The following is a 25,411-nucleotide window of genomic DNA, read 5'->3' as shown; positions in this document are numbered from 1 at the left end:
TAGGTTGGGCATAATAGTGGATAAAGATTTAAAGAATGATGTGGTGGATGTTAAAAGATTAGGCGATGAGATTATAGCTATCAAGCTTCTACTGGAGAAAGCGATCATAAATATAATTAGTGCATTACATCTAAAGTTGGTTTAGATGAATGTCTAAAGTTACACTTTTGATAACATGTTGCTGGATTAGTGCTAGGAATTTGTCAAGGAGAAAATATTAAAATAGGGGGTGATCTAAATGGACATATAGGGGAAGATCAAAGAGGCTATGAAAGTGTACATGGAGGATATGGTTTTGGAGAGAGAAATCAGGAAAGGATTTCTTTTTTAGATTTTGCTATTGCTTTTGATCTATTTATCATAAATACTTTAAAAAGATTGGAGCATTTAATTACCTTAAAAAGTGGACCTTATAGAAATTAAATAGATTTCTTCCTAACTAGAAGGTTAGATAGACTATTGTGCAAGAATTGCAAGGTAATACCGATGAAAGCTTAAGTACACAACATAGACTAGTGTCTTACTCCACAAACTCATTAAAGGTTTAACTATCCTAGGATAAGGTGGTAGAACTTAGACAAACGTTGCTTGTATCTTTCACTAACAAATTAGTTAAAGAAGGAGAGTGGGAATTTGAGGGGTAAACTAGTACGATGTGGATTGATATGGCTTCGTGTATTAGGAAGGTGGCAAAAGATGTCATAGGTGAATCAAAACTTGAAAGGAAAATACAGTTCTTTTGAGAGACTTGGTGTTGGGATGGTGAGGTTCAAGTAGCCCTTGAGTAAGAAAGCTAGCTATAACTTGGCTAGAAATGAAGCTAAGAAAATTGTGGGAAAAGAAAGGGAGAAGAAGTATAAAGATCTATACAAAGGAAGGGGAAATTTTTATTTACAAGACAACTAAAATCAGAGCCATGAAGAGGCAAGATTTAGAATATGCTAGTGTATTAACAGTGAAGATGTTAAAGTTCTAGTACGTGATTACATCAAGAAGAGATGATAATTTTATTTCTCTAGCCATTCACCTTGGCACCAATTTGCGAACATATATACAAAGAATTACCATAAAGTTTTAGTACGTGATGACATCAATAAGAGATGAGAATTTTATTTCCTTTAGCCTACTAAATGAACATTATGTAATTGTGACTGGAATGATTGCACCATTCACCTTGGCACCAATTTGTGAACATGTATACAGAGAATTACAATGTTTGAAGTAAAAGAAGCTTTAAAGGAGGATGAAAGTAGGCAAAGTACAATGTCTTGATGAAATTCCAATAGAAGTATGGAAGAACTTAGGAACCTAGGTTCTAGTTTGGCTGACCAAATTGTCTAATAAGATTATAAACATAAGAAAAATGCTAGATGAATGTAAGAGAAGCCTCACGGTCCCAATTTACAAAAATAGAAATGTTCAAAACTGTAATAATTATAGACGTATAATACTGATGAGTCATACTATAAAATTATGGGAGAGGGTCATTGAAACTCGTTTGAGACAAGAAACCACTATTACAGAGAACCAATTTAGTTCTATGTTGGGACGATCTATAATGGAACCTATTTGCTTAAATAGGAGACTTATGAAAAAATATAGAGAGTGAAGAAAGATCTTCATGTAATCTTTATTGACCTAGAAAAATCTTATAATAGAGTACATAGAGCGTTAATTTGGCAAGTACTAGAGAAAATAAATGTTGCAAGGAAATATATAGACATAGTTAAAGATATGCATGGTGGTTCAGTGACAAGTGTAAGAATAAGAGGATAAGGTGGTGAATTCAAAATTACTGTTGGGTTACATCAAGGATTAGCTTTAAGCCCATTTTTTTATTTGCACTTCTAATGAATTATTTAACCAAAGATGTTCAAGATGAGGTTCCTTTGTCTATCCTTTTTGTTGATGATATTATTTTGGTAGATGAGATATAAGAAGGATTAATACCAAGTTATAATCATAGGTAGTAACTTCATAATAAAAAAGCTTTAAACTAAGTAGAATAAAGACGAAATATCTAGTGAATAACTTTGGTCATGATTGGACAAATGAAGTGAAACTTGATGAGAAGGAGATTCTAAACATTATTTTATACATTAACATTACATTATATTGCTAATGTCACATAACTGCATAAGACCTATTTTCACCAAAAGAGTGGTGCTTTGGAAGTCATTGAAACGACGACCCTTGTACTTTTCTCATGTGCACCTGTGTATGGACAATTCAATAACTTTAATGAGCATTTTAGCTTAGTAAATGAAATTATCCCTAAACCATACATATAGTAGCAAGAACCATATTAAAGGCATAAGTTATGATAAAAAGTTCAATTTATGAAAGAATACATGGAAAACAACACAACTAAGGTATTTCCAATAAAGTTGCCCATAGGCTTCTTTTCTTTTTCCCTTTTTCTTATTCTCTGGTCCTCAATGTGGACCTTTCGTTCAACATAGCACCTTGTTAGGGAGTGTATAATGGAGTATCTATGCCCTTCCATACTTCCTTTTCTGCTTGTATATACAATGACTCTTGTCTTTCCATTATTCTTCTTTCATGCATGAATTCTTTTGTCTTGATTTATGATGGAATCGATTCCGTTGCATAAACCTTCCCTTCTTGTATTGAAACGAATCATCGTCGTACTAAAAGGGTTGAGACCTTTCAATTCCTCACCTTTCCGTTGATCCCCTTTCTGCATAAACTCCTTCCTTTGTCTCGGTTTATGCTGAAATCAATCCCATCGCATAAACATTCCTTTCATGTACCGAAACAAACCACCATCGTACTAAGGATGATTGAGACCTTCAAGATCATTCACCCACATCTTTCTGTCACCAACAATCCTTAAAGGTTTCCTTATCTCTGTTCCTTTGGAACATATCTTGTCGCAAGAGTATGCCCTCTTGATGTATCGAAACATGTTGCCGTCATACAAAGGAGGATTGAGATTTCTTTGCCTTTATTGCGGTTGGTTTTCCCCTTTTGTTCCATAGTTGGTCTTACTTGGAGTTGGTGTTACATCATCTACTATCATCTTCCACTCTTTTAGCCTTTCAAGTGCCACACAGGAGGTACTTGTTAAATTTCCTCTATGATTTCGTGTAAGCCTATCCTTCATTCATTTAGTGCATCTATAGACAAACATGTAGGTGAGATCCTAACTCATGTTAACATGACCATGTCATTTTCAACCTCATAAACATATCTATGTCATTTCCATTCCATTAATATAACCATGCCATTTCCATTCCATAATGATGTCATAACCGTGTCATTTCCAATCCATATACATAACATTGTTATTGCCATTCCATTAACATAATCATGTCATTTCATTACATTATATAATCATAACATTCCATTTCATAAGCTTAACCATTTCATTTCCTTCTTATAAACATAACCATGTCATGACATTTTTATGCCATGAACATAAGCTTGTTATTTTACTTTTATACATTTATATTTATTTAACATTGAACTAATCGTAAAAGCATAAAGTCATACATCATTCAGGTTTCATTTCTACCCAATTATATACACATTAGGGGTAAGAATTCACTTACCTGCTATTCTAGTTCCCTCATCTCTGGGATTGCTCACGATCTGATTAGTACCTCGAGAAACTACGGAATCTCTTGAATTTCCACTTGCAAGAATCTCTTCTACTTTAGCTCTCTCTCTCTCTCTCTCTCTCTCTCTCTCTCTCTCTTTCCTCTTCCACTTTTTCTCTCCTCTCTCTTATTTGTTCCTTTTTATATTTATTCTACTTTATTCTTACAATTCCCTTGCCCTCCACATATAATTATGCATGGAATGGTGAGGTCAATGGGGGTGATGGGAGGGTGTGAGGTGTCATACTTCCTTCCCTCGACCCCATAATACTAATATATGTAATTATCAGTGTATATGATATTATATACTATGTATGACATAAATCCATGCATATATGTAGACACATCGTATAATTCCTTGTTGGTGGGTTTTATAAATCATTAATGGGCTTTAATTATGGATTTGTGGCCTAACTTGATTTCTCCTGTAAGACCTACTTGTGGGTCCAATTCTTAGTCGATTAGTTCTCCACCTATGGGTTCAGCCTAATTCCATCATATGTGGGGTTTGCAAATGGAAATGTGTTTCAGTCCAATCAAGGATTTAGATCCAATTTTATTTTAGATTTTTATTTAATTACATCTGGATTCCTTGACAATTTAAGTATGTCGGTGTCCTTGTATTGAGGCCAAGGTATTACCATTGGTGTCGGGTCTACAATCACTAGCATGATATTATAATTTATTGTTAACTCCCTCAATTAAGGTATCATGTGGTTCACTTGCCGGTTCAGAGTCATTGACTTAGGGTTCATTGGGTTGAACCAATTGATTATCTCATTAGACTGGGTTTCGGGGGGTGCATGTGTTACACCTTGGCTCAATCATAAATAAAAAAGGTGATACATTGGATGATGTTTTCCAAAGACTTAAAATAGGATGGATGAAGTGGAGAGGTGCGTCCGAGGAATGTGTATCAACGTATTCCATTAAAGCTCAAAGAAAAATTTTATAGGACCATCTTACAACCAGCTATGATCTATAGTGCAGAGTGTTGGGCAGCTAAGAAACAACATTTAGATGAACTCAGTATAGCATAAATGAGTATGTTAAGATGGATGAGTGGCAAAACTAGGAAGGATAAGTTAAGGAATGATCAAATTAGAGCTGGTCCAGTAGTAGCTCCAATAAATGATAAACTACGAGAAAGTTGATTGAGGTGGCACGACCACGTTCAATAGGGGCCTTTTAAATACCCCTCTACAGAGAAGTGATTTAATTGAGATTTAAGGAATTAGAAGATCTAGGGGTAGTCCCAAGATAACCTTAGGAGAAGTGATGATTAAGGGTATTCATAGCTTAGGTCTTGTATCTAGTATCAGTATGGCCTCAAAGAGAGCTGATTGGAAGGCAAGGAACCTTGTTACCTAGTTGGGAGTTGGGATAAGGCTTGTTGCTGTTGGTTATTTCAGTCAAGGGATTCATGAGATTGGTATAACTTGACAAGTAAGCAAAGCTCAAAGTGGAAGTATTATTCTAATATCTGATTGACATCTGAATTATATCCATAATCATTTTTTTGAGACTTTTTTAGGACTGTTTTAGACTCTCTGTATGATATAGATGGTAAAAAACTTCAACTGATTGGATAATGAACAAAAGCAGCAAGTCCTAGAAACTAGAAAGGTGGAGTGAATGAAAATGAAGGGCTGCAATGCTTAGATGCTGCAGACACCTTTGTTTTGTCATGCATATGTGTGATCATGGACCAACATTCTGAAGGTCTTCACTTCTATTTACTCCAGATATCCCTGGTAAATCTGTTTTACAGAGTGCTTACTCCAGCTATGTGCCTGTAGTTGACTTTGGCTTCATTATTGAACAATGGTTGGCCAAACCTTACAGGCCCTTTGTCCCCCTAGGAATAACTTGTTCTTATGTAATTATTAATTTTGGGTGGAAAACACCCTGTTCTCTTAAGGAGCTTGGTCAGCCAACCCCATCAACAGCGACCTGTGTATCCTCCAGTGGCTAGAATGAAATTTTTAGCTTGACATCTGGATGTTGATCTGTACTCATGGATCATGTACACAACTTCTCATATACTCATCTCTATTTGACTATTGGATAGTTATTCGTTCACAAAAGGCTTGAGGGGAAAAAAGGAAGTTACTTTGAGGCCACTACTGCAGGGTCTTGAAGGGGCAAAGGCTATGCAGCCTTTAACCCTAGTTCAGATGAGAAACTTTTTCCAAGATTTCAACCCACAAGCAAGGTTACAATAGCACAACGGCTACGCCAAGGCTTGGCCATGGATAAATATGGTTGGCACAACGGCTACGCCAAGGCTTGGCCACGGATAAATATGGTTGGTACTTGGTAATAGTAGATGGGGCAAAAAATGAACAACACTTGGGCATGCCTGAATTAGCGGGAGCCTTCTTCACTGAGATGCTCTTTTGTATTATTACTAATTATCATTTTTGATGTTTTAATAATCCATATGGTTGTCTCCTTTGGTCTTACATTTTCATTGGGCTTCTTTAATTCTTTTTGTGGATGTTTGCATAATATCCAGAGTAATCTCATCGTAAAACTTCCAAAATAATTCTTGTTCATATTGTGCTTCTCCAGGGGGATGTGATCGTAAGTTTTGATGATGTTCATGTGGGGAGTGAAGGAACTGTGCCATTTCGATCAACCGAACGCATTGCATTTCGCTACCTAATAAGTCAAAAGTAAAGTTCCTATGAACTGTATGACTAAGTAAAATTGTAAATACATTTTAAGTATTAGCTAATTTAGATTTTGTGTAAGGAAGTATTATTTACACAAAATTTCAGCCGCACACTGTTGAAACACTACTATAGTGGAAAATGACTTCTTTCATTTCCTGAACTTGCCTCATCTGATCCTTGTCTGTAATTGATCTGTTGCACTACTGCCCCATATGCCCTCTATGTCTCTCTCTCTTTATTTATTTATTTTTTCTAAAGACACTATATTTGTTAAAAATATCAATTAGATTAATTTTCTTGATTTATCTTTGTCAGAACTTGGACATTTAATGGCCCAGCTGGAGCAAAAAGTGCATCTTGTTTTCATACCCAAATTTCTAATTGTTTCATGACACTACACTAAATTCCATTTTGCTCAAGAGGACCATATGCTAGAGTTGTCAGTTAGTTAGAGGATTAACAAATAGCTTCTTGGTAGACTTGTCATTGCCATGCGCATTATCAAGGGACAGCTGACTGAGTTTGCAACTACCTAATTGCCTTGAAGAAACCACCTCAATTCACTAACATTTTAATTTGGTTTGATAAAATGGTGAATAGTGCAATGTGGATGACTGTATAATCCACTCAGATTATAGTATGTATTTTTCGTATGAAGAACTAGTTACACCTTTATAATGTGCATTCGAAGTGTAATAATGATTTAGATTCTTCTTTTACTACTTTGTTGGTTCCTGGTTCAAATTTGTAGATAGTTTACGTGATTTTGCTTCTTTACTTTCATTTCTATCATTTATATGAAGATCAAATAAAATGGTATCATGGATCCATTATGTTTGAATGATCAGGTTTATGGGCGACGTGGCAGAGCTTGGTATTATTCGGAACGGGACTTTAATGAAAGTTCAGACAGTCCTAAATCCACGGGTGCATTTGGTATGTCATCAGCACCTTTTGTACTTTGGTCAATGGTGTAGTAAGCGTTTTGCTTCATTATATTGCCATCTGAGTCTTGTGCCTAAATGTTAGTTATATTGGCAATGCCTTATAGGTACCTTTCCATATTGATGGAGGCCAACCTTCTTATCTGATTATTGCTGGATTGGTGTTCACGCCACTCTCAGAACCTCTTATTGAGTATGTCTTGATCTTGGCATTTAGCAGTCTGTTATCCTTGTGGTTTCAAGTAATGATAGCATTCTGTGTTAACTTTGTGGTTTCAATTACTGATAGCATTGGAAAGATGTATACAAGAGAAACAGTGGCATTATGTTGCAATAGGTAGAAGTAATAATTAAAGTTCACATCATGGTTTGAGATCTCAATCTCAGTCCCTCAAAAAATTGCGATCTTGGGAGATCTTGGTGAAAATCTGGTAAAAAGTCCAACCTCAACTCGAGCAAACTTGGGCCTGTCTTGGTGGGTATTAAGGCTCAGTTTGGGCTGAAATTTGGTATTTTACTTACTTAAGGTGGCCATAGATTTGTGAGAAAACAAGTGTATATATGGGTGCCAACTTGATCTTAACTTTGAAACCGATATGCTGAAGTAGTGATGCAGACTAATAAAACATGAAACACACAACTGTTACTTGACATAAATGAAAAGTGAACATGCAGACTTATAAAATACACAACCATTACTTGATATAAATGAAAATAAAAGTTAAAGTCAAAGTATGCATCAAAGATGTTTAATTATTCAAAATTTCACATTGCAACATTAGTGTACTTATAATTTACACCACGAGATTACAAGAGTGAAATCAAGGAGGCAAGTTTGGGAAAAACACTCTCCTTGCTTCAAGATTTGATTCAAAATCAATAGATCTTTGTTGTAGGAGAGCCAAATGCCCTGTTGATGCAACCTAGGTAGATATCCAGCCAAGTTTTTGGCAAAAGAAATGGCGAAATCACCAAAACTAGTGACAAGAAAGAAGCTATGTCGAGATAGGTCAAGATCAAGTTGAGATTGAGATATTTCAATTCATCTCGACCAAGAGGAGGCATTTTTAAAGGTGTGGTTCAACTGAAATCTTGGTCTTAGTTTGAGATCTCGGCCGAGATTTTGAACTATTTTGGTTTCACCTCGTATCTTGTCTTGAGGTCACGAAAAAATGACGGCGAGACCTCAAACTATGGTTCACATCAGTGTTCTCTTGAACAGTGTTTATGTGAACAGTAACTTGTAAACAGTATTTTTATGAATGTTATATTTCCTTTTCTATTGTTAGGTGTTAAATATTGCTATTATTTAGTTTTCTTTTCATATATAATTAGATTAGGACACTCCCTTTTTGGGATGTTGTAATCATGTTGTTATATATTGGAACAGTTGGGGACTTTGAGACCTCATGACACTACTTTCTAACACACCTCTCGCCCACCTCTTATTCTTCTCCTCTTCTTTTTTCCTGTTCAGTTACTAGTTACAGATCCATGGTTTGTCACAACAATATTTCTAACCAACTTGTTTTGTTAAACAGTGAGGAATGTGAAGATACAATAGGGGTAAGTAGTAAACAGTACAGAAAACCTTCACCTTCTTTAAAGGTGTTAATCGACAAATTGGCATTTTGTATTTATTGATTGGTGATTTTGCTTTTACTTTTGCTGGTCAGTTGAAACTATTGGTGAAGGCACGGTACTCAATGGCCAAGTTCAAAGGAGAACAGATAGTAATCCTCTCACAAGTTAGTGGACAACACCTTGAAAAATCTATATTTCTCTAAGATATTTATGGGCTTCCATGTGATTGAATCTTTCTCTGCTTCTCCTTATTGGTTGTGCGTTGGTGGGAATCATTCTATTCCTTTGTGTTCTGCATAGGGTTTTTCAAATTGCTGGTTTATCCTCCCAGTAATATTCATTGCTTGTTTTCCCCCTTCCTGCATAGGTGTTAGCAAATGAAGCGAACATTGGGTATGAAGATATGGACAACCAGCAGGCAAGTTCTAAATTCCCACTGTGAGTTACTTATTACGCAATTGATGTAGTGAAGAAGAATAACACAAGGAATGAATTTCAGGTTTTAAAATTCAATGGGACTCCAATAAAAAACATACAACACTTGGCACATCTTGTTGACTGTAAGCACCGATAACCTATTTCTTGTCTGATTTTTCTTTGATAATTGATATTCACTATTGTCTCTATGCTGTTGCCTAGCATGCAAGGATAAGTATTATGTCTTTGAGTTTGAAGATAACTTCCTTGTGGTCCTGGAACGGGAGGCTGCTGCTTTAGCCACTCCTTGCATTCTCAAGGGTTATGGGATTCCCTCTGAGAGGTCTTCAGATCTTTTGGAACCATATATTGATTCATTGGAATGTGACCAAGCAATGAATCTTGACATTAGCAGCACTCCAGTCTCAAATTTGGAAATTGGATCCGAAGGACTTCTTTGGGCATAAGAATTGAACATGTTTTTTAGCCAAATTAGTTTGCTTTAAGGGGAAGTCATTTCACGGCAAAGTTCAATCTTCAGAGAAACAGATACAACGACAAGATTTGAATCACCCACTGTGCCAGTGTGAGTTGCATTATTCATCTTTGGTTATTTCTTACTGTAATCCATCGGATCGGCAAATGAATCCACGGCACATGATGGTGGCAGCTCCTTGAAGGCAGTTTTTTGAGTCAACAATCAACAGAAGTCCTTCAGATTTCAAGTGCAATTATTAAAATGCATTCGTTTCTTACTGCAGTTCATAACATTAAACTGGTAGACATCATTGATTCCTCTAAATTCATATCTTCCCAATGTAGGAAAGTCAGATGGGAATGGATAAATCCTGGTGCTATGTCTGGGCTGGCTGTGAAGCTTTCTGTCAGCTTTATGTAAGAAAATTATGGAAGTTGTCTTATAAAAGTCAAGTTGCTGCTTTCCCCAAAATAATGAAGGCGTGTCTCTTTACTTTTATAACTTAAAATAGCGTCTTAGAATCTAAATTATTGAAACTCTTGGCGTCCATGGATCATCTCCATTATGTGCTTTGATTCTTCCCCTAAATAATGTACAAATGTGTCTGCAAATAAAAATTTTTAAATAATAAAGCAGCATAAAATCCCCTTCCAAAATGTCTGGTGGGAAAAACATCAGCAATTAAGAGTAGAGGATCCCAATTTGACTCCTAGTGCCCAGAGAAGCTTAGATGCCATATCAATCATGTACAAATCCAGTAAACACAACAGAACCTTTTTTATGTTAACTATCTGAATAGGCATGTAAAAGAAAACTCTAGGATGAGAATTTCTATTTGTTGAAGATAATAATGGTTAAAGAAAGCAAGAGAGAGAGACGTTGAGGAGAGAGAGAGTCTGAGTGTGCGTATGAAAGAGCACATAAATTAATAATTACATTAATTTACAATGAATTGGTATATAGCTTTATATAGAAACAGAGTCCCTCTTCATAGTGTTCTTGGAGTCCTTCTCTTTATAGTTTTAGGAGTTTTGTGGTTGTGGTGCTAGGACTCTAGTGTTTTAGATTACATAAAATATTGATTAGGAGTTTGTATCAATCAGTATCTCTTTTGGGTTGCCTAGTGTCTTTGTGAGTACCAATTGTAGAGTTCTTCTTGTATGTAATAACTGGTGTTTGTTCAATTGTGGGACTTCTAAAATCAGTAGAACTCTTGGAAGTATGATCAGCTGTGGAACTTCTAACAACAGTAGAACTCTTCGAAGTTTGATTAGTTGTGGAACTTCTAACAGCGATGGAACTCTTGGAAGCAATCCTAGCCGCATATGCTTGAGATGAAGTGGCGGCTAGGATGTTGGTTGATTTTCCAGATTTATCCTTAATACTATTGAACACACCCCACATAGAGGGGGGGGGGGGCAGAGATCAGCTATATTTCTGTTTAAGCCGAAGGTAGACTTGTAATTGGATAGCCAAAATCCGCCTCCGAATTCAGATTCGTATTTGTTGAAGGGAGTCTGTATCTGGAATTTTTATGACAAGAATATTTGTATCCGTCTACTAAGCAACCGGATTCAAATTTGAATGATTGCTTATCAGTAACCGGATAAAAAATTACCCTAAATAGAGGAAGGTATTCAACGTTTTTTTCTCTGAAAAGGAATGATAATTGGATTTAAAAACCGGCAATTGGTAATGGGATAGTTTATCAAATTGAATTACTATCGCATATTAGATAAAATTTCGGATTCGAAATTGGATGCGTTCTCTAAATTTCTGCCGGATTCTAATTTGGATATTGGTGTATCTCAACCAAATCCAATCCATTTACAGGTCAACTAGGTCTACGAAACTCAGATCATAGCAAGGTCCGGGGATCCAAATTGGATAGAGTAAGATTGGTCGATTCGGATCAAGACCAGCCAAGTCCAATCCCATTTCCAGGCAATCAATCTAGGAGTCCAGATCTGCGAAAGTGCTCCCCAAACGGGTTACCACCACAAAAAACAGGGGGGCCCAAGGGTGGTAATGGGAGGGGTTTTTTTTTTTTTTTTTTTACATTTTCAGTGGTGGGGCCCACCTCTTTTGTGGTGGAAAACCCGTCGGGGAGCACAGAGTGCTCCCCGTCGGGGGTGATGATCCAGATTCTCAATCTAGTACGTGAGATTCAAGGTCATTCTAACCTATCCTTGGGAGGAAATTGAAATCACCTTCAACAACCATGACTGGATCCTGTAGAAACAATAAAGGTTATTATTATAATTTTTTAAAAATTAAATTTCACTCTCAAATCTTGAAATTTTTTTGTACGAAGGGGTGACATCACAATTCATAGAATTGCTATTAAAGAGAAGAACCCTAAAACAACAGTGGATGAAACACGAAAATTACAATTTTTGAACACACCAAATGAAAGAATAAACACTGATTAAAATGATTGTTCACTACTTTATTCTAAGTGTCTTCTTCACAATAATCTTGCCATCTCAAAAGGAGACATTTTCTTGGTACATTGTAACAATCCGCAAATCAACCTTGGAGACCAATAACACCTACAAAAAAGTTTATCACAGTAATTACTAATTAGTACCAAATGAGTTTCAGGAGCAAATATAGTTCAAAAAATGGTTTCCTCTATGAAAGTTTAGCACCATAATTGAGTTACAAAGCTGAGGGTATGCTGTCCTTACCACAGGCAATTCTTCCACCAGCATTCCCAGTGGATCTGCTGAGTTGATGTCCACCTGAAGAAAATAATAATGATAAAGAGAACTTATCATTGCAATTCCATTATTGTATTGAATATGGACCAAAAATTAAAAATATTTATGATAACCATGAAGTCATCTCCATTTTAAGCTATATCTAGGATGGAATTGAAATAAAATCTCTAAAAGATCCAATGAAGTTCCCTGGGTTGAGATATTTATGATTACTTCTAGTGTTACTTCCCCCAATACTAACACTATTACTACTCAGGCAGCAACAAATAGAATGTTCAGTGCCAACAATTTCACCCAATCCAATAGTGGTATTAGTATATTGCAACCCTTTTGAGACAGGAGAACTTGTGACCATATATAGCAAAAGATAACCTCATTCATAGAGCCAAGGTCCAATATTTTATAGAGCAGAAAGTGTATCTAGTGTAAAATTCTACAAAGTCACTGTCGCTGTTCAATCAAGCAAACAATCTTCAGTGACAGATGAAAACAAATCAAATGCTTGTCAGCATCAACTGAATATTCTCAGATACATTGTCCTACTAGCTCATCATCAGATAATTAGCATCTTGACATACTCCACTGTTAAGCACAAGAGGCAGGATTACACAAAGCTCTAGAGCAAAAGCTACCACTACGTTATACAGCACACTCACATTGAAACTTCATGATAATTTTCAGGGTCATACCACCCTTCTGAAAAATATACATGATCAGAAACTTGAGTTTCAATTCATGCACTGACTAAAGAAAGCATACAAAATATATTTCAAACAGAAATTGGAAACTACAATTATAGGAAAGAAAATTGAAAATTACCCTTTCCAAGGTCATCAGGATCAGCATGGACAACAACGGCCCTTCCAACAATTGAGTTTGGCCCAGTGAGAGGAATCTACAAGCATAAACAAACATTGAGAACAAGAACCAATTGAAACACAAATTAAACACTTGAGATATTTTATTATTTTTTTAATGAAGAACAAGACAAAAGTAAAAGATCACCTGTGAATCAGAAAGGTTGACAGTCACAGTACCTGAAACACATAAGAGTCCATACAATTCCATCACGTGGTGAATGAAATCTCATGAAATAATCTATCTTGCCCAGGAACTTATGTTATACTACTGCACCCCAAACCCCCACCCAGAGAAAAGGAGACAGTGAACAATGGTGAAGCTAAAACGGCAGTTCATTTTTTCATACTTTAGGGCAAACTAAAGAAGGCATACCATCTTCACCAACAACAATATTTCCCAGATCACCAGCATGACGGTTCTCGTCAGTGGGAGCACCATGCTCTTTGCTCTGTGGATTAAAATGTGGCCCTGCAAATCAAACAAGAAACAATTAGAAACAATTTAGTGTGAATATCACATCTGGTCCTTTTCTGTTGGATAAGAAATATAAAGAATAAGTTCCTCGCATAGTTAACAATACCAGTTGACATGCAGCCATTTGTTGTGTCCCCAAGCGCATGGACATGGAAACCATGAAGTCCAGGTTTAAGACCTGAGATTGTTCCAGTTACTGCAGTTGGACCTGAAAGAAAGAGAAAACCAAGTCAGCATGAACTCAGTTTTGAAAGAATTTAATAATCAAAGCAATGCACCTTCGCAACACAACTACATAAGCCTAAGAAAGGTCTTAGCAAGTACCTAAGAGTATGCCTAGGTGGCCATCTTGGCTGACCAGCTGATTATACGAGATATTTGTTAAATCTAGTTATTTTACTGCTTAACCATGACATAAGTATGCTTCATGCAATACATGTACTTTTATCCTTTTCAGACACAAGAACGTAAATAATAAGAAACTTATATACTAGAAGGAGTCCTAAACTTCGTCAGTTTCTACACAATACAGAATATGTTATTGGAGATGCACGAATTAACCAAGACAAGGTTTCTTCAAAGAGTATGATGCTGAAGTTCATTTCATTAAGCAACATTGGTAATGTGGGAGTTGCCTACACTACAACTACACAATTTGCTAAGCTTCCCTGGGCATTTCAACAACACTGAAAGATAGTTATAATCATTCAACAATATTCTAACTAATATTCATCTATATGTTAAAGTATAAACTGCCCTACCATCTCCTTCCTGGGTAAAGTGGATGGTGCCACTGACACCTTCACTGCTGTTAAGAACGACAACAGCCTTCACCATTCTTCAATGTGATCTATTAAATAGAAAAATCCTCAATTAGAAAAATAAGGATAAATGAGGTGAAATTTAGGTGAAAGAAGATTAGAATTGACGTAGAAAACGAGTAAGGGAAGGGATCCATAAAACAAGGACAGATTTCATTCAACAGATGTTAATAACTCATAAAACCCAATGTTTAAGCATGCATATTCATTTGTGTATGTGTGTGTTTGAGAGAAAGAGAGAGTGTGTGAGAGCAGAGTAAATGGCAACAAAGATTTCTTTATTCCAGAATCTCATATTAAAAACATCCATCATTCCCAGATTTTCTTTTGATTGTGCTTGAAGATTAGGCGTGGAATGTAAAAGCAAAAATCCTAAGGGAAATTTACCAAAAAGGGGACATCTCAATTGGAATGAACTAGTGAAGCTCCCAGTGATTGCAAAAAGTATTTCATTTCAAGATTAATGACGACAGAAATAGTCAGAGCAAGTGAAACTAACTACAACTTAATACCCAAGAAAAAAAACTAGGAATCATACTAACGAAATTTTTTTTAAAAGAAAGCAAGAGTATTAGCATCATCAACAAAAGGTAGGAATCATACTAACGAACGCTAAATATCCAGCGGAAATAGAATGGATGAAATCAATAATGGCTACCCTTGTATCATCCAGGAACATCAAACCCAAAGATTGTCAATATAAACATGAACTTGTAAAGTAAACCAGTCAACCCTGATACAAAATTGGAAGCACTTTGAGTTCCTTAGATCCATAAAAGCTGCAAATACCCCCCCCCCCCCAACACACACACAGACAGACGGATCAGCAGTCCAAGCAAAGCCCACCATCATTAAGCCCAGACCATACGAGACGGAAGCATTTAACAATGAAAACATATATTAATATTCCAAAACTTTGGAAGCAAGCAAAAGATTAACCTCATTGGTAGCTAATGAAAGAAGCGGTAGAGAAAGAAAGACAATAATAAGAAGATCAGTAACGAAAGCTCAAGATCAAATTTTCTTCGAAAAGAACCAACCCAAACCAAAAATCTTACCTATCAGAAAAGCGATCACAATCTATACCACCATATTCACGATTACAAGAGAATTAAGTCGTAAAAAAACGAAATAAGAGTGGAAAAGGACAAACAGAAACAGCACAAATGAAAACAAAAAGATGAAATTCTATTCCAGCAAAACATAGGATCGGAAATCGATCGCGGTTTATAAAGTCAAATCAGCTATTAAAACTTACAAGATTATTAAGAAAAGAAATCGAATCAGAAAAAGGAAGAGAAGCAATGTTTCACCTCAGAACACCCCTTCGACAGAGAAAAGAGAGAAAGAGCGAAAGAGAAAGAGAATTCAACAAGAGAAAAACACACTCTCTCAGTCCTGGTGGAGTGGAGTTTAATAGAGAAGCTCTGCGATGGAAAGAACCAACGTGAGGTCTTCTCCTCCACCAACTCCGCCTCGTGACGTTTCGGTAAAAACGAAAAAAATATATCGAGACATGACGTGGCTGGTTGACTGGGTGGTAGACATTGATCCACGGTATTACCGTAAGCCCTGACCTATTGTATAATTTACACAAATTTTTATGGTGATTCCTGACAAAGACTCGCGATTTCTGTTTGATTTTAGGTTCACGAAACTGTCGGGTCGTACAGTGCACACGCTCCCCACACCTCTAACGGGCGTTATCATGAGCATTCGGGGGGTATAGTGGTACATTCACAGGTAATTTATACCCTTTAACCTATCAAATGCATTTTGTGGTCCTAATTTAAATTATAAACAACCTTGTCTACTTTAAAATGACAGTCTTGCCCCCTAACTAACATCGAATCCATTTAATATCTTTCTGGACAATGGACAACCGTATTCTACCCTCACTTGTGAAATTGTGTACGGTGGAGATTGAAAGTCGAGATTTCGATCTCGATTACTCGTTTTACAAAAATTGCTTTGAACTACTTATGCAAAGCAAGCAATCAAAATCTCGACTCTCATGTCAATCTCCACCGTACACAGCACGACGTAGCATGCAAGTTAGGCTCCTCGCATGCTCCCTTCACATCTTTTTATCATATATATTTAAAAGGAAAACTTAGCTCTGGTTTGTTTTGTCAGTATGTAAAAATGGACCCTTGAACTTTTTTTTTTTTTGGGTAAACAGACTTTTAATTAGCAGAAGGGCAAGAAAAACCCGAGACATCCTGAGTACAAACTTCAAGAAGCCAAGAAACGGAAACAGACCAGACAGTCCTACTTGCCATGGACAGGGTCTTCCTAGCTAGGGAATCGGCTACAGAATTAGCCCACCTAAAAACAAATTGAACCGACCAAAAAAGTTCAGAAGAGAGCAATCTTCTTACATCCTCCACCACATGACAGGCATCCAACTAAAGAGAAAGAAAATGATTTTCAATGCCATTGCACAGGGAATATGAATCACACTCAAAAACAATGTTCTTCAAGCCTCCGCACTTGAACTTATGGTAGAAAGGTATAAAGAAATGCACAATCTCCTCTGACCTTATGAATAGAGGAGAGAATCTTGACTCGCTAAAGTCGTTCTATAATTTAATTATTTAACTTGATTAACAATGGTGTAACTAACTAAATATATAAAAAATTTGTAGTGTGATTATTAAATTTTACTTTATTTTAAAATTAAATTCATTAGATAAGAATTTTTTTTTAAATTAGAATTTTTAATTAGATTAAATTCTATATATTCATAGTCACATAATAGTTTTCTTTTTTATTTATAAATCAGCTTTATTCTTTATTTCTTTCATTTTACATGCAACTTATGAAAAAGATGTGCGATAGAATGAAAGAAAAAAATAATTTATGTGTGGAGAGATCATCACTTGGATGTTAGCTTGTCATAGTGGAGAAGAAACTAAACGAAAGTTGACTCTTTGGCGCAAAGAGTGATGTTTTATGCCTCCAAGACGAAGTGGCATCCATCCCTTTATTTTCTCAATTGTATAATTCAGATATCTTGCCATCATACTTTCTTGAATGAATTTTGGTAATTTTCATCTGGACCCTGAGGTTTGATCTATGTCATTTTTAATCCAAATAAATGGACACTTTATATCTACTTCTCCTAAGGTATCCAATAAGATCAATTAAGGACAAATTATGATTTTTCTAACCAAAATACCCTTATGTCTATTCTACCGTAAGATTTGCATCATGTCTTCACAATTAAATCCAACGGTGAAAATTAAAAGAGGGAGTATTTCCATATTGTAACTTTATGAATTATTATACCTTTGAATATAAAATCAAATAGCGGGTATTCACTCCTAAAAACTATTTTTTATTTTTACATTTTAAGGATTTAAATTTTTTTAATTTATAAAATGAACCCCTTATTTACTCGACTCTCAAATCCCTCTTGTTTTCTCTGAATCCTTGTCGATTTTGGAGGTGATGGAATTGACGATGTTCCTGGGAGACCTACCGTTTTGACAGTGATGGAATTGATTCGTATTAGATTTATAAGGATATAAATCGATTCACAGTCAACACTTACTGAAATCGGTGAAACGGATCGAGAATTGGCCAGTGTGTGCATAAACATTAAAATTGACGGAGAAAAGATCTCGATTACTTCAGTTCTGAATCAGAAAATTCACATTCTAGGGTTTTCAGACAAACTATCGATTTTCAAATATGTGTTAGGTTTGCTGGAGTCTATATGACAACGTCCAATAAATGAAAACTTAAACGTATGCTCCATCTAACAACAGAACTAATCATAACAAAATTCAGGTTCAAACACAATTGAAATCTACAGTGAACAATGATTTTAGGGGAAGAAGAAAACAATGCAGTAGAAAGACCAAAACAAATGTCTTAACCGCCGAATCCATAAAGTGTCCTCCCCTGTCTCTTTAGTGCATAGACAACATCCATTGCCGTCACCGTCTTCCTCCTTGCATGCTCTGTATAAGTCACGGCATCGCGAATGATATTTTCCAAAAAGATCTTGAGAACAGCTCTTGTCTCTTCATAGATAAGACCACTAATCCTCTTAACTTCACCTCTCCTAGCAAGATGACGAATCGCAGGCTTTGCCTAAACCTGAATGTTATCTCGCAACACCTTTCTATGATGCTTTGCTCCTCCTTTGCCTAAACCCTTACCGCCCTTACCATGACCAGACATCTTCGAATGCTTTTTTCAGGCCCAAACCCTAGTTTAGCTTCTGAGCTTTGGTGAATAAAATGGAGGTTTAATAAGAATATTTTGGGCTTTAAATCCCATATGGTAAATCCAAACGGTAGGTATGTCGGAGAACATCGTCAATTTCATCCCTGTCAAAATCAAGAAGAATTCAGACAAAACAATAGGAATTTGAGAGTTGAGTAAATAAAGGTTTGATTTTATAAATTAAGAAACTTTAAATCACTATTTGATTTTATATTCAAAGGTATAATAATTCATAAAGTTACAAGATTGAAATATTCCATTTTTTAATTTTCACCGTTGAATTTAATTGTGAAGATATGATGCAAATCTTACGGTAGAATAGACATGAGGATATTTTGGTCAGAAAAATCATAATTTGTCCTTAATTGATCTTATTGGATACCTAAGGGTAGGTAGATGCAAAGTGTCTATTTATTTGGACTAAAAATGACATAGATCAAACCTCAGGGGTCCAGATGAAAATTACCCATGAATTTTTCTTTACGATAGACAAAACATGATAGCTCAACTTTCTCTTTAATTTTTAATTACATTAAAAGTAATTACTTAAAAGAATTATAGAAACAAAATCATTAAATAATAACAAAAAATTTAATAGATTTAGTTGGTGACCTAATTCTTTAATATTAGTTGATTTTTTTTTTTTTTTGGTATAAAGGGGCTTTATGAAGCCGGGGATGGGGATATTAATATGCCTGATCAATAATCGAACCCACGACCTCTTTACCATGAGGTGTTGATTTCACCACTAGAACAGCTTTGCGTTGACATTTTAATTGAATTTTTGAGTCGTCAAAATGTATCACTACTTTTATTTGATTTTTTTTAAAGTCAAAACTACTATTAATTTATTTAGTTCCCAAAAAAATCTCTATTATAATCTCCATGTAAGGAAATTATAGAACCACATCAAGTGACTTTTCAAAAACTACTTAAACAAAATTTAGTTGATTTTTGTTGGCAAAAAGTAATACAATAAAAATACAAAACTAAAGAAGAAATAACAAAATATTGTGGTTGAATAGCAATATTGAATATAAGGAAGATGAATGAAGCATAAAACACTTATAAGTTTGAGAATAAAACTATATACAAGATAGAAAGAAATCCTAAGCTCAAAAAATTAATGTATACTTTCGAATTGGGATCACTTCCTCTTTAGAATAGTTTTTTTTTTTTTGGATCCAAGGTTCATCCGGACCAGCTTGCGCACACCCCGACTACATTCTCAAGGGAGCTTTTAGAATAGTTATATTAGTACATAATCCTACCCTTCACCTTCTTCAGTGCACAATCAAGGAAAGTTTTCACCTTGTCAGCTTTTATATTTGGGTTCTTATCTGATTATGCGATGAAGAGCTTAGGAGGTAATATTATACACCATCTTCAAAGGAAGAAAAATTAGACTCAATACCCTTATTCATAAATGCTCTCCAAAATGCTTTAATAAAAGGTCTGCTTAAGCAAGGTTCCGGTATCGAAACCTTGTGGATGCAAAAAATCCCGCTGGGAAACTCACCCACCACAGCCAGGTGTGCGACCTGGGTCGAACACCAGATTAGTCAGGGCAAAGCCTTGGAAACCGAGATTAGCAAAAAAAAAAAGAAAAGAAAAAGGAGTGTAAACAATTATTTTGATGACCTCAAAATCCCACCACTCCATTGTTTAATGGTGTTCCCAATTTTTTAGTGTTCTGAAAAATGTTTGAATCCAAAATGAATTTAGAACATTTTAGTTTAGAATAATTGGTCTTCATCAATAAAATATTTTTCACACAAAAGTTTAAATTAAATAAAAAGTATACAAGGAACCGTTTTAGTTAAGGAGTGTTATACTTTTGCAAATTCCTTGGCAGGGAGGGCCTTGTCAGTTTCACTAACGATATGAAAACTCATTTTTGGATCCCTAGCTATAGGGTTGTCATTTTACAATCTGGACTGTTAAAACCAATCCAAATTGAACCTTAACGGGTTGTGTTTGGGCTAAGGAGCCCCAGCCTGAACGGTTTCAGGTCAACATGTGTGCAGCCCATTAGTTGGAACCGATTCAAAACCGAACTGAACCACAACCCGTTAAACCCGTTAGCATTCTTCTTTTCCAGCTTCATTTTAAAGTACATTGCCAGTTCTAATTGCTAGTGCTCTGAAATTCCAAAATCACTTTTACCTCTATGTGGGCAAGTTTTGCAGACCCAAGTCTCTCCCAACCTCTCTTGTCTAGAATTTTAATTAACAAATAAGTCAAATCTCACAAGTTTATTTGTACTTTCTATGGTTGTGACTTATGTTTCAGGCTCTACTTCGCAAATCTAAATCTTTAATATGTAACATGTGATGCCCAACATTTTTTTATATTATTATTTTATCATTGTATGAGAATGTTTCAATCCTCAAGATTATTAAAGGATCATGGTGGTTTGATCATGTGTCAATGGTTTGACCAAATGGTTCGAGTGTAATTAAATGATACTTCAAATAGAATTTGATTCTAATAAGTATTTTGATCGAGATTCGACATCGCTTATGAATCCCACAAAGATGGAATTAGATTGAGCTGAAAGCAATGAAATGATCAACATAATTTTCTGACCCATAAGTATTAATATTCACATAAACATATAAACTAGGCCCATCAGTTAAGTGTGTGTGTGTGTATATGTATATATTATACGTAATAAAAAGAGGAGAGAGAGAAGGAGGAGGTGACACCTCCCTCTCCCTCTCACCTAACTTGGTGAGTTTTCAAAAAAGGAAAAATGAGGTGCCAATGTGTTGTTATATTATTAAGATAAGAAAGGAAATGAAAAGGGAGAAATAGGGGAGAGGCGGTTTTGCGAGTAAAACAGAGAGAGAAGAGAGGTGAGAGAAAGAGAAGAAATAGAGAAAAACACAAAGAGTAAAGAGAGAGAGAAGAGAGAAATTAAGAGGAGAAAGAGGGAGTAGAAAGAGACAGGAAGAGAGAGAGAGCTGAAAGGCACAAGAGGGCACAAAGAGGAGAAGTGGAGAGGAGAGAGAAGAGAAAGAACATAGAGAGGAGAAGTGGAGAGGAGAGAGAAGAGAAAGAACATAGAGAGGAGAAGTGGAGAGGAGAGAAAAGAGAGAAAAGAAGTTGAGAAGAGAGAGAGAACACAGAAAGAAAAAGACAGAGAGGAGAGGAGAGGAAAGAGAAAGTAAAGAGAGAGAAAGAGACGGAGAGCTTGTTTGATTTCCGTATACTCGGAAATAGCCGATAATCATCATAAATACAGAAGAAATGACAAACTTTCACTAAGTCAAGATCAAGAGATGTACATGGAACATGAACAGGAAAGTGATATTGACCAACCTATGTATGTTATAAGTGGGTGATTTCACTTAGTAGACAGGTAACATTCACATCTTAATATAAAATCTATCTTATTTATTCACTGATACAATCTATAGAAAGTGCATAATATTGCTTTGTAAATAGAACAAAAATACATGGGATTGAATGATAGCTTAAGAACTTGATTGAAGTGTTTAAATTGAAATGATGATAGTATGCTTAAACTGTTAAATTACGAATTTGAAATGATGCTTATGCTTGTTAAATTTATAATTATCATGTTCTCTTATTTAAATGTTGGATTGTATGAATTGTGTCTATTCTTATTCAAATAAGGCTAAGTGATGATTAAAATGCAAGAGGTACATTGAAATGCACAGGGTATAGTAATGCAATGATGAAATTGAATTTAAAAAAAAAAAGAAAGAAAATGGAAGAAATAATAAGAATAAAAAAAGAAATAAAACGTTAATGACTTCTGCAAGTCTTGGTACTTCGTGTACCCAAAAGAGAGGGCATGAAGCAAGATTGAAAAGTAGAAAGAAAAAGGAGGAAATTCTAAGAATAAATAAATAAATAAAATGTTAATAGTTTTTGTAAGTTTTGGTACTCAGTATACCCAAATTGGAGGGCATGAAACAAGACTAAGAAGAGGAAAGATAGATTAAACTGATGATGGCCTCCTATAGAGAACACCTGGCCTTTTGCCAAAAGTCTAAAAAGAGAATCTTTTAAACATCTAAGACTGAGACTGAGACTGATGCCACTTGTGTGGTTTAAACGAAAGGTGTCCTAATCAAAACATAACTTTGGACTGTATACATATGTATATGAGACAAACTGTGAAACAAATTATATGTTTTAGTCCTTGGAGCTATTCAGTTTAGTATTATTTTTAGTTGTTTTTAAACATGTTGATAAAAAGAGAAACTATCACGTGCCCCGGTTGAATGTCCATAATGTGGGCCCACCAACCTTTAGGAACAGGGGTCGTGACATAGCATTTTGATTAACACAATCAATCTCCCTTGATTTTAGGTTTTTCCAAAGCTAGATATTTTAACAATATTCATCATATTCTATTTCAATTAACTCCATTGTATTATGAGAGCACCATCTCAGGGGACAACGCTTCCATTGAAGATGAACTTAACCTGAAAATTCATGTGATTATATTTTTTAGTACAATAGTAAGACCTTCATTAGCAAGTATCACACTGTAGCGGAAATCATTGTCATTTTGTTCTTTTGCAAAAATTCCAAAAATTACAATACACACACGTATAGATTCATTTCTTTTTTATCAAATCATTGTTCCTACTATTTGAACTTAAATTTATATTGTGAACAATTTATCTTCACCACAATGCACGTTTTGATGGAATTATGGATAAAGAAACAAGATCTTAAGAGGTAATTCATTCACAAACTTTCTTAATCAAAATCCTCATCAAATTTTAAATGGAGATAGCTGGTACTCTTTTAAATCCAAAATTAATTATAAAATATAAGATTTTAAGGATATAATTGACATTCAATATAGTTTCTATAAATGAAGGTAATGTCATTTTTTTTGAATTCTTAATTCTAATGAAAGACAAAATAGGCATTACATATTCAATGTTAGCAACCACTTAGCATTGTTAAAGCCGAGGAGGGCAATAGTAATTATCCCTAAAAAATATCTTATATAGTAGTAAAGCTTAAGGTAGGCTGGCAAGTTGAACATTTAGTTTTTTATTTATTTGACATGACAAAGTTAGCTAAAAGGTTTAAAGAAAAAAGAGATGCACATTTAGATTTTTAGTATTGCAATACTTCATTAATTCTCTTGTGTTTTTATGTTTTTTTAAACCGAAATAAAATCCTCTTCTTTTAGTAATTTTAGACAGTGGAGGCTATGTATTAACACAGCAAAACTGAAGATTATAAACCCAAGAAAGCAAAACAAAGTCTTTAAAAATCAATTTTGAGTGCTAATGCTGAAAACCCACTACAAGTAATGTAGACATTGCATAGTTGGGAAGGGTTGTCGCCACTGTCTTGATCAAAACCTCATTCCCGAAGAAGGACAACAATTTATCTTTTCATCAACTTCAAGGGTTGGCTCAGTTGGCAAAAGACCAACGCTTCCATATAGGAGGTCAGAGTACAAATCTTCTCGGGGCCAGGGGCGAAGCCTCGCCTATATTAATTATATAAAAAAGCTAACTGAGGATGTAGTCGTGGTGCGTGCAAAGCTGGCCCGAATGAACCTCAAATCCAAAAAAAAAAATTATCTTTTCATCCAACCAGTTTTCTATCCAGCTTTTTTGAGATACATGAAAACATCTAGGCTTTGGACCTATTGAAAGATGAAGGTGATCCCAGTTATATGCCATGAGTAGCAACTTAAGGGATCCTAAGGAAGGTACAAATATACTCCCGAGCCAAAGGTGAGACAACTCTACTAAACAAAACTTAGGATTTTGAAGGGTTAATGTGCTAACTAGAGACGCCTCCATATATTCTAGCAGGAGTTGCCCAATGTGAATGGCATTTTTTGTCTTCACCGGAGTGAGAAGCATACAATCATCTACAAAGAAAATATGATTGATCGCTGAAGCTGAGCAAGAAATTTGATTCCTAGCAATCTGGGTATGCAACAGAGGAAGTAAGTCTACTGGACAAAATCTCATGGCATAGGATAAAGACATATGGACTCAGACGACAACCCTGACGAAGTCCTAGCGAGGGGGTGATCTTACCATGGAGTTGTCCATTGATTTTGATTTGGAATTCCACCATTGTGAGTGAAAAATACTAATTCTATATTGTTGCTTTACATTTTCAAAAAATATTCTATATAGTGGTAGGGCTTCAGGTGATAGCTAAATCCAACACTCAATCTTGACCTAATCTTAATCTTAATCCAAAGCCAACCTAACCCATCCTCACAAACTAGAATTTAACTTCTGATCTTATATGAATTCAAGGTGGTTTTAAGCCATTCAGGCAAAATTACATCCATAATTTCAAACATATTATAATGAGATATGGATGGTTAGACCTTTTATAATAATTTGGGTCCGCCTTGTAAAGAAAAGAGAATCCTCCCAAAAGATTAGAGTTTGGATCCTCCGCCCACATAGGTTGAAAAAATTTTCAATCCATTCATACTTACTTTCTTTTTCTGTTTTCAAATTTATTCTTTCCTATTTTTTCCCAATGTTATCAAAATGCCAAATATGAGTCTTCCCCTACTACACTCTCTTTCTTCTTGACAT

The 25,411-nt window shown here is 35.3% G+C and overlaps 2 protein-coding genes and 1 pseudogene across 4 annotated transcripts in view; 1 reads left to right on the top strand and 2 right to left on the bottom strand.

The window, feature by feature from the left end:
- Nucleotides 1–10,318, top strand: part of DEG2 (DEGP protease 2) — a 61,351-nt gene extending 51,033 nt beyond the window's left edge. The window contains exons 14-21 of the mRNA XM_089153369.1: nucleotides 6,198–6,301; nucleotides 7,150–7,237; nucleotides 7,353–7,438; nucleotides 8,787–8,811; nucleotides 8,922–8,993; nucleotides 9,197–9,247; nucleotides 9,329–9,389; nucleotides 9,469–10,318. Coding sequence (XP_089009495.1) covers nucleotides 6,198–6,301; nucleotides 7,150–7,237; nucleotides 7,353–7,438; nucleotides 8,787–8,811; nucleotides 8,922–8,993; nucleotides 9,197–9,247; nucleotides 9,329–9,389; nucleotides 9,469–9,713 — 732 coding nt within the window. The 3' untranslated portion in view covers nucleotides 9,714–10,318. The remainder of the gene's footprint in view (nucleotides 1–6,197; nucleotides 6,302–7,149; nucleotides 7,238–7,352; nucleotides 7,439–8,786; nucleotides 8,812–8,921; nucleotides 8,994–9,196; nucleotides 9,248–9,328; nucleotides 9,390–9,468) is intronic.
- Nucleotides 10,319–11,940: 1,622 nt separating this feature from the next.
- LOC149019339 (superoxide dismutase [Cu-Zn] 2) lies at nucleotides 11,941–16,068 on the bottom strand. 3 transcript variants are annotated; one of them, XM_089153368.1, is made up of 8 exons: nucleotides 15,917–16,064; nucleotides 14,544–14,632; nucleotides 13,889–13,990; nucleotides 13,681–13,776; nucleotides 13,453–13,484; nucleotides 13,267–13,342; nucleotides 12,415–12,468; nucleotides 11,941–12,276 (listed from the first exon to the last, which is right to left on the bottom strand). In XM_089153368.1, exons 2-8 carry the CDS (start codon nucleotides 14,617–14,619, stop codon nucleotides 12,254–12,256), a joined length of 459 nt encoding a protein of 152 aa, XP_089009494.1. In that variant the 5' UTR covers nucleotides 14,620–14,632; nucleotides 15,917–16,064; the 3' UTR covers nucleotides 11,941–12,253. The 3 variants fall into 3 exon arrangements, with proteins under 3 accessions (XP_089009494.1, XP_089009493.1, XP_089009492.1); XM_089153367.1 differs by lacking the exon at nucleotides 11,941–12,276 and having other exon boundaries at nucleotides 12,371–12,468; nucleotides 15,862–16,068; XM_089153366.1 differs by lacking the exon at nucleotides 11,941–12,276 and having other exon boundaries at nucleotides 12,371–12,468; nucleotides 15,917–16,066.
- A 2,012-nt stretch (nucleotides 16,069–18,080) lies between these two features.
- Nucleotides 18,081–18,861, bottom strand: LOC149019338 (histone H4-like; annotated as a pseudogene).
- Nucleotides 18,862–25,411: the final 6,550 nt, after the last annotated feature.

This window comes from Hakea prostrata, chromosome 4 (assembly GCF_041222555.1).
Source record: "Hakea prostrata isolate BN-2017 chromosome 4, UWA_Hpros_2, whole genome shotgun sequence".
NCBI lineage: Eukaryota > Viridiplantae > Streptophyta > Magnoliopsida > Proteales > Proteaceae > Hakea > Hakea prostrata.
The sequence above is the reverse complement of the archived record's forward strand: the minus strand, read 5'-3'. Positions and strand labels throughout refer to the sequence as shown.

Coding starts and splice junctions, on each gene's coding strand:
- LOC149019339 (XM_089153367.1), bottom strand. CDS start 14,619: ATGGTGAAGGCTGTTGTCGTTCTTAACAGCAGTGAAGGTGTCAGTGGC. Junction 13,991..14,543: donor CTTTACCCAGGAAGGAGATG/GTAGGGCAGTTT, acceptor TCTTTCTTTCAG/GTCCAACTGCAGTAACTGGA. Junction 12,469..13,266: donor TCCTGATGACCTTGGAAAGG/GTAATTTTCAAT, acceptor TATTTTCTTCAG/GTGGACATCAACTCAGCAGA.